Consider the following 12,027-nt stretch of genomic DNA (forward strand, 5'->3'; position numbering starts at 1 on the left):
TCTTCCTTTGTAGTGCGTTTCTAAAGTTACTGTATGAATATTTTTGGAGAGTAAATAGCCAACATACTGATTATAAAAGATCTCATTTCTTCATTGTACATTATGGACTAAGAAAGCAAAAATCTTTATTTACTTATGCTTTTTAACAATCAACATCAGAAGGCTTCGTGCTCCTTATTCTAATAGCGTCCTTGTTTAGCATGTGAAAACGAGCTGCAGGCAAGCTGAAGCCTAAGAGATGGAGGCAACGGATTGCTCATTTCGAAAACGCTTGGATATGATACAGATGATTACAAACAGCAGGAAATATTGTCTCTTTGAAATTTGACGATTTCATCTCTTTCATATGCCTCCAGGACGGTGGCATCAGTATCTATGGGCGGTCATCGGTCATTTCAACATCGATTCTGTTAATGGTGTTCAGGGAATTCTAGTTTACAGCATTGCTCGTTGTTCCGAATAATCTTAGTGTACCTTTGTCATATTTGTTTTTGTAATTTTCTTAATTATACCTCTTAAAACAATTAGTTTATAATTAAGCACATATAATAAATACCGCTATTGTCATTAGTGACCTCATGTAGTACACTGTTTATGTTTTCTCGGGATGAAATGCGTCTTCATTCCCAACGACTGCCTTTGGATATTTTAGCCGTATTTAGTAGAATTAGCCATAAAATGTCTAGCTGTAAAGGTATGCGAACCTGACGCCCTATGTGCCAGAATTTTTTTTTTTTTTTGCATTTTATTTTACCATCTTTAACAAACTACTAGCCGCAGTGGTGAGTATATCACTTTAATTATTATGGTAGCAGCTCAATGCAATACAGACGTCTCTTTTACATCATATGGTACGTTCCGCTTGGTTGACAAGTCGCCTCTTGAACCTGTTTTCGACCAACGATGTAGAAACTGTAACGTCTGTCGCCTCAGCGAAGTTCATGAAAAACTCGAACAGCAGGTACTGTACGGCAGTCAGCGATCTTAGCAACAGCGATTCGGTTACTCAAAACAATACCTTGTTGTAAAACTCATTTTGTTGAAGAGTTCAATACCTTTTTGATAAAAGGGGTCACCCTAATCGATTGACCGGCTAATTTTGACTGATTGTCTCCTGCAAGCTATACTGTCGAAAAAGAGATCTATAGACAAGGTAGTATGTCTCATGTCATTAGCCTTCAGTAGCACATAATGGAGTACTCGAAGCTCAATTGTATTTGGTAGATATAAGTAAATAATTTTCACAAGGGCCGTGCTGTGATGCTTCGCACATGAATCGGTGATCTGGCCGTTATCATCAAGCGAACTGGCACCGTCATCGCAACGTAGACCTTCCGTTATAAATTAACCGACAAAGACAAAAATAAAAGCTACCCGAAAATGAGCAATTTTTCATCAATAGCTATGTGCTTATGGTTCCACAGCTTCTAATATAACATACAATGGAATAAACAGTAAATATTTTATGAGTGAACGAATATAAAATTAAGTATCACAGTTACCAATTGTTCTTATGTTGGCATCAGAATAAAAACACACTCGTGGAGTCATCCATTTAAGGATTATCTTAAATTAATAAATCAATGATTAATCAAGGGTTACCTTGTGCAATTTTATACATTTATTTATTTGTTGGAAAAAGTTCTACCAGTAGATTGAATCACGAAGTCAACGGCGGCGTCCGTGAAGTAACTTTATCGATGAATCTTACTCAACTGCATCGTCCGCTCAAACAAGCCGGCGTCACAAACCAACGCGGCTAATAGGACGGGGTGGAAAACAAAATCAGTGGATTTTCGTCTACTCGTTGGCCAGTCGATGTTTTACGTGGATGTGATCCTGTCTTAGCTTTCTCTAAGAAATACCAAGTAGTTTCCGAGGCTCCTCCGCTTCCTGATCTTGGATCTTTATGGCGTAGCCATTAAAGCCCCGTAGGCTTTTTTCCTTGTGCTGATACTTTGGCCGCTGCTACCACAGGCTTAACGACTGCTTCTGGTCGCCGCTCGAGTCACTATCATACTGTACACCACTGGTTCTCCTATGTGTAAAACTTTCTTACTATGTTGATCTCGTCGATCGACGAAAAGGGTGCACGGGTGAAATGTGGGGCCTCGAGACATGGAGAGACCCAATCGAAGTGGAAGGCGTAGCCCGATGCATGCGCGTGCTTTTTGCTGCCATATGATATACATTGTCGATGTGGGTGTGCTTGTGTGTCTGTGTGTGTGACAGCATGCCTGTTTCTGTCGACCCAGCAGATATTGAGAAATCTATTTCCCTATAAGGGAAAAAGATTAGCAAAATATAGACGCTAGCCATTCGCCCACCCGTCAGGAGCCAATCATTTCAACAGCTACCATATATTTTGTGTATTTGACTTAGAGAACTGTTCGCCGAGTTATAGAAGTAGCGATGTACGCCGACGCGGACGTTACTTTTTCTTCTACGTAACATAACGCCATCGCTATTGCTTCACAACACACATTACATATATATATATATATATGAACGGTTACGTAGATAACAATTACGTAGAACCCCAAAGCTTATGTTATTGAACCGTATGTCAATTAAAGCCATAGCCTAATAGAAGGACATGTCAGCATTTGTTTGTTGTTTTTGTTTCTCCATTCTCTAAGGCCTATACTTATTCGACAGAGCAATAGTTACGTGACTAGCCTTCAGATATAAAAAACAAAACACATCGTGATGAGGTTGCATGTTTGATTTTATTGCCATACAATTGCTTACAGCAACAGACTGCCAGCATTATGCATATATTACACGGATCTATCAATCCCATGCTACCTAATATTCATTATACTGCTTGCCAGAGCGATGTACTACGTTTACTTTTCCATCTGATTGTTTTTGCTAAAATAATTTGCTTCTATCGTCTCATATCCTGCGGTATCTGCCATCAGAATAACATGAATAGGAACTGATAATATCGATTTTTTATTAATACGAAATGGCACGTATTATGAATATTCGAATGCGTTGCCGATCTTTTTAGCCTATCGTCCTTTGGTAACTCTGTGACTACGAGCGGAAGCTTTTAGAAGAATGCAAACGTCCCGTTTCTCTATGAGGACAGACTACTGGCAAAGCTTCGGCGGGCTGCTGTGAGTAGCTGCCAACGATATTGACGTTTCAAATAATTCTTTTGCAGACGCTTCACGCGCTTTCGGTCTCTTCCCTTTATAACTAAGCCGACCGGTGTATCCGACGCGCATCGAATGATGTTCAATAACGTGTTACCATAGGTAAGAGTCAAAACTCTGTTTGGTGACGTTCTTGACGCAATATCCGTACAGCTTGTTTGACTTTTGATAAACGAGCGAAATACCTGCCTGCTATCATTTCGAAGCCTTATGCAAGATGAGGCGTTGGATCCTGTTTAAGCTGTTTATATCACTCACAAGGACAACGGCCTAATATACGAAACACTCGAGTACATCACACTTCTAGGCATGATCGCAGCGGAACCCAGTTAAGATCCCCGACAGAAACCAACCAATGGAACCGCGCGTTCAATATCAATTGTTGGCGTATAGTGTCATAGCAATGTTACACCTTGCATATCCTTAGCTAACCCAGTGCTTCTGTTACGGGTCAACTGACACACGAAAAATACAAACGACATGTAAGTTCATTATGCAATGCTAAGCAATAGCATATTGCCATAAACCATTGTAATACTTGGCAAAGATGTTTCAGCTGATCTTAATAATCTCATACGACTATCTCGTAGGTCAACAATTATCATTACTCCGTAATCAACTAGTTTTACATAAAATTACGGTAAGAGATACAAATTGCTCAGCTTGTGTGAGGTTTCCGGCATATCTAAAAATAATGGAACTAGTACCTGTTCTAACTAGTTAGTACACTGGGATATTGTTTGAATTTTGTTTCGGTCACGTGTCATGTTCATATATGTGGGTATAATGAAGTTATAACTATTCTCATTTTGGTTAGATACGAATATTGATGTACATGAGCAATCAATAGAAAATATGACCGACCGTAGGCACAAATTTTACACTATATTCAATGGCACACATCGAGATACTTTGTATGAAGGGGACGTAGGCAATCAGATTCGGTGGGTTGAACTACTTATATCGTATTGTATAATACACGCTACCTGACTGATAAGATGCTCGAGTTCGTGAATGTACGATCCGGTTAATAATGCGTACGTGCTACCATAAAATTGCTTCGGTTTTGATAAAAGTGAAAAGCCTTTTTTTTTTTTAGCGATTTGGTCGGACATTATACGGTACAATTTGCCAGGTGAACGGTTCAACCCTTCTTGGTTCAAAGTTCACTTCGAAGCACCTTCACAGGGATATCGACCTCTTGCGGCCGCTGTTTCTTGCGCTCCTCGACAGGTGGAGCTGTGATAATAACTTTGCCTCCTTCCAATTTGGCCTTAAGGCGTTCGACGTCCGCTTCGTCGGGCACGGAAAATTGTCGGTGGATTTCTCTAAAATGCAATCAGGTCAGTTAAAAAGGTGTGCATCATCAGCATTTAAAGGGATCGTATTGGCTAAATTATACCAGAAATTTTTAGCACAATATTAAAAGGACTGAGTGGCCGGGTAGTAGCCCGGTCCAGTTCGCGGCTATGTGGTTTGGTATTATCTCGTTAGCTGTGATTTAAGCTAAGTGAATGTAAGTTTTATAGGCGAAGCCCGTTCCCTCTACGAATATCACATTGCTTCATAAAGTCTGAAAAAGTGTAAAAAAAGCTTTTCCCCGTGACAAAGTTTGCCATCTTGTTAAGTTAAAAATGATGTTTTATATGGTTGGCTAAGTTGAGGAACCAAAAAATCTTGTCTTTATTTATTACCATGACGTTGACGACTAATAATTTTCCCTTTTGTTTTAATGGAGCGCTAACTTACCGAGGGGTATATTATTCACTTTTTCTTTGAGCGTTTATTAAGGGCATGCAGCGAGGCTCATTTGATCGTCGATCGCAAATGGGACAAAAGACATTTCAAAAACAACTCAGCGTTATAGTTATCATGATAACACCGGCATAACATATTAGTTTATAGTTCGTTATGGAACGTAGATATCGACATAATGTTGGAAGTATATGGACCATCTTCCTATGTAAACGGTATCATTGGCGGCATAACTTCGCTTCTGCGCCTGTTGTTCTAGTCGTGGCCGTGAATAGCAAGAGCCTGCATTGCCAATTCATAATGACACAACCGATAGGCCCCTATGTGGCAGACCTCAGTAAGCAGCAATAGACGAGGCTACCTATTGCAACTACGTGCCGACGGTAATTCTACGTCTGCGGGCGTTAAGGGGCCACTTTTGTGGCCTCTGTGATGTGGCAGTGCTACGGTTGCATGCTGTCGGCAAAATCCAATGGACGACGTCAGTACCTGCTGTGCATAAGTTAAACGATTCACTTCGTTTTGACCCGCCCTCACGCTCATACTTGTTAACATACCAACAATCTACACTGCGCAACATTGCACAAACCAGTAACTGGATTGTAGTGTTGAACAGTAACAGCATCAGCGGTGATCTCATGGCCTTGCGTCGGTATCGCGACGCTCAGGCGTTACCATCGTGACCATGAACCGCGCATTACCATAGATCCCTATTTCAATTATTTTTCTCTGTTGTGGCACAAACAGATCCTCGTTATGCATTCCAACAGTTCCACGACAGCGCCCTCAGTTTCCAACGGCTGTCGCCATTTTGATTTCGTGTATCCGAGCGGTTTAGAGTACAATCATCATATGTAAAATTTATTAAAAGCAGGTTGCCAAGTTTATAATGCAACTATCAAAGCTCATTTTTCATTGAAACGTTTCGTTACAAGTTTCAATGAGCGGTGATGCTTGTGATACAAATAACAAACTAATACTGTTACAGATGTCCAAATCAGGCAGCGACCATTACCGACAGAACCTTATTCAATTCGAGCTGAATGCCAACAGTCCTGTTTTCGAAAAACTAGGTTTTTAGTTGGCGACTGACTTAAAACCTAGCTTGATAGGTAGTCCAACAGCCGGAAGCGGTAGAAAGGTATTGTTTCCTACATTCCTTTGGGCACGCCACAACAACGTTCTTTTTTCCTTCTTGATCTCTCGCGGCTATTAGTCGTAAAATATCTGTTTTCAAGATACTGTACAACTCTAGGTTCATGCATTATTCCAGGCCTAGCTGCCATGGAAAAGAAAGGAAGCTACGGAAAACTAGGCTTATGGCACTTTAGGTATGATTTGCACTCTTGACTGATATGTTGCATTGGGCCATTACTGCTCGCCGCGATCAGGAGTCGTAATCGTTGCGTTGGAGTACAAACGGTCTTTTGGCAAACGTGCCTAATCGCTAGTGTTTTTGTTTCGGACACTTTAGCAGGTGCTGCATGGCTCAAACTTTGTTACTTTCGCAGGACGTCAGTCGAGGGCTGATTCTAATTCCATGCTCAACAATGCGAACTTCAGGGACAGAAAACAATAAAGCAACTAAACTCAGCGTTGTGAAATAGAAATCGATCTATTATTTGATATACAGATGACGGACGCTTGTTGGAAGCTTTCCTACACTAGGAAATTCAACAGCTAAATCATGGGTGTACATAATTTGAAGTCCCACACCGCAAGTAGATTAATTTGTTCTTCGGACAGACTGCAACAAAACGTGGACTGACCTTTGTATTTGTGTATACGACAGTAGATAATACACACCTGCGCTCCAATGCCTGGATAATCGTCTCGCGATTATTTTTGAGACATCAACGATAAAAATAGCTTCATATTTGGCTGACTCATCGTTATAGGTGCCAGATATATTGCCGTTCAATACACGTTACGTTAATAATACGTTGAAAACAAGACGCCGAAACAGTATTCGCTGAAAATCTCTTCTTTTTCTTTTAGGGTTTGTCTAATGTCTTTGCAGTCCGTTGTCGGTTGGAAAGTAATAATTAGATCTCTATTGTCTTTTGTCCGTCGCGAAACGCCGACCAGGAACAGCTTTCGTGAAGACGTTCACGTTCACAGGCTGACTTGGTTAGAACAGCGATCGATATAATAAAACTCTGTCACAGATGGTAAAATGACAGCCTAGCACGATTCTGTTTAGTAGGCAAGTATAGCTAAGGCTGAAAATATAATATTCTCTCAATTATTCTCAGAACAGAAGATCAGGCCAGTTGGCAATGTATCTAGACATCTATCGCGTTTGTCACTTGCCTAATCGTTATGCTTCGATGTTTCAGTTGTGTTACGCAAAGCGCTAATTATGCCGTATCCTCAAAATAGCCGTTGTGCAAGAGTGCTGGCTCAACAATACGAAATGTTTGCACGAACGGCACTTCTGTTTTATGAATTTCTATACACCATCTTGTTTGTGAAGGGCGAATGTGTTTATGTAGACCTGTGCCTTGCCATCCGACCTACCTGAACGAATAGTCCCGGCCGTCATTGGTCCGCTTTTCGCTTTTGGCTGAAAAGGAAATTTCGCGACCGCGAACGCGAACCTGTACATCCTCTGGCTCCGTCTTCTCGCCGGTTTCCAGCTCAAGTTTTAGCAGGCCACTTTTTGTGTCCTTCGAGAATCTGGGCTGTGGGGAACCGATTCGGTGTGGGAAGTCTGCGTTCTCAGGAAACATTGTGTCAAACATCCTTAAACGCCGCTGTGGGCTCAGAAACCCGCGCACCTGTGAAGTAATCGCAATTTTTATTAACAGCGGACAATCTGGTGCCAACTTTAATGTCCGTTCTTTTGGAAGTGTATTAGATTAGGTGTCGCTTGTTGTGTTGAACTTACATATAATGTGTATGTAAATGGAAAGTTAGCTATAAGAAGCCATGGCAACTTAATGAGAAAACACCAATGTCGTATTTCAACCTGTGCGCAAATACGACTAGTGAGCTTTCTCTTGGAGGAAGTCGGATCGCTTTTATGAACGCAGGACACACCCAATAAGCATTTCGATGCTAACGTTGTCAGGTTCCTTCGCCACGAAATGTGTTGCTCCCACCCTACCTCTCTCTAATCGGCTGACGGATATTCACATTTAATAACACTTTTTTATGTACTCGTTGGTGATTGAAATCGCTTGTTTAGTATTAAAAATAAAAGTACCAAAAAAAGAACGTATTTCTCTTATGAATACTAAAAAGCCCTAGTATCTACATTGACAAAAACCGAAAAACGGGTTCAAAGTGGTGAGCGCATTATTAAGAAACACGTTTGAGAGAAATACGTGGTATCCGCTATTCGATTTCACTTATGTGTGGAGGTATTATGTTTAATATTGGCGGTATACTCCTTTACGCTACCGCTAGCGAGACAGCGCCTCCCTATGGAACCGATGTGATCCTAATCAATACATAATCTGAACTATATTAATTAGGTTCAATTTTGACTACCGTAAAGAACACGGTCAACTCCAGCAACTGCCAAAAACCAATATGTGTATATACGTTACTGTATTTACCTGCAAGCGTTCGCACCCGGAAATGCAAATTCTAGAGAGAGAGCGAGAGAGAGAGAGAGGGCGAGGGGTTTATCAAAGCTAATTTTCATCGTTTAATCCGAGCTATACGCTTACGATTAGACGAGGTGTTTGTTTTGCTCTGCGGCAGATTTCGCTTATCGACGAAAATTCGATCTGACGACAGTAATCCTTTCATAGTTTGATGACGCCTGCTATTTGTGCTGATATCTATGCTTTTCATCGACTACGTACAAACACTGCGTTGTCGTATATCTTCTGTCATTCAGGAAGATGTATGGACTTAATGTATGATGTAAGAATTAACGCTATTCCACCTCAGTTTCTTTGGTACAATTAGCAGCGTATTTGAACTTCACTAATGTAGCAAACAGCCTAGCTAAATATGAAATTGTACAAATACAATGATCGTAACAGCAAGGTGCTAAAATTGAAGTTCTATTTATTGCGGTTATACAGCTACATTCTATAAGTTCTAGTATCACTGTTAACAATTCCCTATGCGGCGTGTTTCGGTCGGTTTAGCGACACCGCTCGAATAATGGTCCGGAAAGGTCCTTTCGAACTCGCCATGTTTATACACATGTCGTGTGCTAATAAAGCGGGAGCTTCAGTTGAATGTGCGCATCGTCGTCAACACATTGACGGAATGAAACTTACATCTCCGAATGTAGGCCCGAAGATCCTCTTACGTTCACGTATCAGTTCCTCGTGCATCTCTTCCATCTTCCGATCAAACCAATCCCAAAGATACGCACGGTCGCCAGTAGGGGGCGGCGCCGATGAGCCAGAACAGGACCCTTCGCGATGACCACAGTGCACGCACGCACGTTCTCGCCCATTGCTGTCCAACATTATTCCTGAATCTGTTGTAACCTGCTACAGATCTTCCAAAAGCACTCGAGGCTTCCCTTGTAGACACCTGCTTAGTTAAGTACAATATTAGTATTAGTCACAAACTTGTCCATATGGATATATGCCTATGTCAGATTTATGGTTCTTAGAGCAATTTTCCTTCGATGAATTCTCGAGCTGATCCTGATGGATGTTCTAACATCGAATAACTGAAGCGTTTACAACAATTTCTTTGCTGAATACAGTGGCAAGGTAAAAAGGATAGGGATTCACGCGCACCTGCGAGGTGAGCAAGCTCGAACTTGAGTTAATAGCGTAGCTTGGCTGGCTTTAACGCTAACCACTTGTGTGGAAAGTTCGTTTGTTCGCTCACTCCATCGGTACATTAGACCGTCTCCCTTCAGACTTAATCAGATGGTCTTGGCTACGTCGATATCGACGAACAGACGAATCAGCTTTGGCTCTACAGGCCACTGCCTCTGACTTACGTCAACGCAAGGGGACAGCGTAGGACAGAGGCGCATACTACTGCTGCTAGCTGGCAATTTGTTGGCAGGGCGATGGTTCACACGAACAGATATCTACGACTGCCGCTGCTCCTCCCGATTAATGCCACCGATACTGAACACAAGTGCTGTTGCAACAGCTACCTTGTCGCTGCCGCTGGCAACCATCTCGAAAAGAGACGGTAATCCTGAGGTACCCTCACTTCAACCGTCGGAGCGGACGAATAGACCTACCAGTGGAAAGGCCATCAAACACTAAACGGTTGTTAGTACGTAGGACCGATAAACGGGCGGCGGATCGTCTGGTTGAAGGGCTGGCTAGTTCACTATGAGCGAACAACGACATAGCCGTTGTAGTGGTTTTGGTGCCGACTTTAAACGTATCCAAATCGTATTAGCCGTGCATTCCCACCAGCAATAGCATCTGTGGCTTTATACGGCGCATCGTAACGCATCGAACGTGAAGCGAGGACCCTCCTAGTTCGTAGGATGAGAAGACAATGAGAGATTCTAGATTCTGACGAACTGACAGCTAACGAGCTGCTGTCGCTAATACACGTACGCGTAGTTCTCCTGCTGCTGGTTTTGCTGAACAGAATAGCGGAGTAAGAGTCTCGTGTCTTATGGCTGTTGCCATTACGGTCACTGAGGAAAATTCTGGTACGTTCAATTTATCGAGTGCTCTGCTGTTGCCAGCGTTCGTGTTTGGTCGAAATGCTGAGAAACGCTGCAAGCACCCAGTAGTCTCAGCTGATAGTCATTGGCTTACCCGCTTATTTTTATAACTCGACAAGTGAGCCAGCACACATTTCGTTCAGTTACGTATAGATATTATTGCCATTATTGTAGGATGAGTCCGCCTCCCGAGCTCGGTCAGCTGCACGAATCGAGAAAGGGCTACGTGAGGAAGGCATATGATGGACGTCGGCTGAACGGCCACGATCGCCCGGAAGTACAGGAGCTAGCGAGCGCCACCGAATCGAGGACGGCACAGTTCTGAACAATCTACTTGAACTCATATTTATAGCATTGGTAGTCATCGGGATGATTGGTAGGCGCCAGCAGTCAGCCGGCCAAACAGGCAGGCAAATAGACGTTCTTAATCGCGTCCATGGCGGGTCCATGCAACAACTGTTACCACTGTCGACGGTATCCATCAAAGTGGCAAACTTTTGTACTGGCGTCTAAGGCGGTCTGAAGTAGCAAAAAAAATTCAGAGTATGATACATTAAACGAGCAGCAGTACTTCATGAGGAAGGAGAAGACCAGATTTAACACGTTACGTCATTAAGAGAAGACGACAACCATAAAATAACCATCGCAATAGTAAAGTGTACGAGATATTCTAAAGAGAATGAGAAGAACAGGGTAGTTGTTCAGCAGCGTATTGTTTTCTGCTGACAAAGCGCCAATAATGCTTTGCCGACATGGTAATAATGAGGAAAGCAGATATAATAAGAAATAACACTTGCAAATGAAGGCGAAAAAGTCAGCCATAGATTAGACTGCACATTATGCGAGGTTCAGAATTGCAAACAGCGTGTACAGTATACAACTACTTTTCTCCAAGGACTATGCCAGTGCTGAGAACTATATCTAGAATTTCAATAGTGGTGGATAACAAGTCAGATATAACGGCGATGAAAAGTTACTAGTTGAAGGCCAGAAGCTTTACATTAGCATACGTAACAAGGCTTTGAGTACAGATCAAGCTAACAAAATTTATATGACGATATAATAATGAGAAGTGTTATTATTTTCCGGAAGGCTTATATACATCTCCGGAAGGCTCAAAGTATTATACATAAGCAACATAGGCAGCTAGGAGTATAAACAAATGGCTGGATTTAAAAATGAATATACACGACCGCATAGAGCTGTTTTTAGCTTGACCTGTTTTTACTTAACCCCGTCGTCAGCTTTCAAGGTATCTTCTATTTTTCGGCTTTTCTTATCAGTAACAATTGCTGACGGCTAACTGAGTCTACACTAAAAATCATTTTGGATTGGGGCTGTCGGGACAATCTGCAAAATATCTAAGTCTACCAGAAACCGTTCCGCCGTCACGCAGCCAGTCACAATGCTACACAGTTGTGCGCATCCAGATAGAAGCGTTTTAGTAATGTTTCAACGTCAAACGATGTAGGGGGCCAGATGTATCCGTTA

General features: G+C 42.1%; 1 protein-coding gene across 2 annotated transcripts; it reads right to left on the bottom strand.

Moving 5' to 3' along the window:
* Positions 1–2,710: 2,710 nt before the first annotated feature.
* Positions 2,711–10,827, bottom strand: LOC111259111 (uncharacterized). 2 transcript variants are annotated; one of them, XM_022830838.2, is made up of 4 exons: positions 9,844–10,827; positions 9,161–9,422; positions 7,440–7,699; positions 2,711–4,492 (listed from the first exon to the last, which is right to left on the bottom strand). In XM_022830838.2, the coding sequence occupies exons 2-4, from the start codon at positions 9,353–9,355 to the stop codon at positions 4,324–4,326; spliced, it is 624 nt and encodes a 207-aa protein (XP_022686573.1). In that variant the 5' UTR covers positions 9,356–9,422; positions 9,844–10,827; the 3' UTR covers positions 2,711–4,323. The 2 variants fall into 2 exon arrangements, with proteins under 2 accessions (XP_022686573.1, XP_022686570.1); XM_022830835.2 differs by having other exon boundaries at positions 9,635–10,825.
* Positions 10,828–12,027: the final 1,200 nt, after the last annotated feature.

The sequence above is a fragment of the Varroa jacobsoni genome, unplaced genomic scaffold, assembly GCF_002532875.2.
Source record: "Varroa jacobsoni isolate VJ856 unplaced genomic scaffold, vjacob_1.0 scaffold_294, whole genome shotgun sequence".
Classification (NCBI taxonomy): Eukaryota; Metazoa; Arthropoda; class Arachnida; order Mesostigmata; family Varroidae; genus Varroa; species Varroa jacobsoni.

Excerpts from the sequence above, each read along its gene's own strand:
- LOC111259111 (XM_022830838.2), bottom strand. The coding sequence starts at position 9,355 with ATGTTGGACAGCAATGGGCGAGAACGTGCGTGCGTGCACTGTGGTCAT. Across the intron at positions 7,700-9,160 it reads TCGGGCCTACATTCGGAGAT|GTGCGCGGGTTTCTGAGCCC; the intron begins GTAAGTTTCATT and ends ATTACTTCACAG. Across the intron at positions 4,493-7,439 it reads GGCCGGGACTATTCGTTCAG|AGAAATCCACCGACAATTTT; the intron begins GTAGGTCGGATG and ends ATTGCATTTTAG.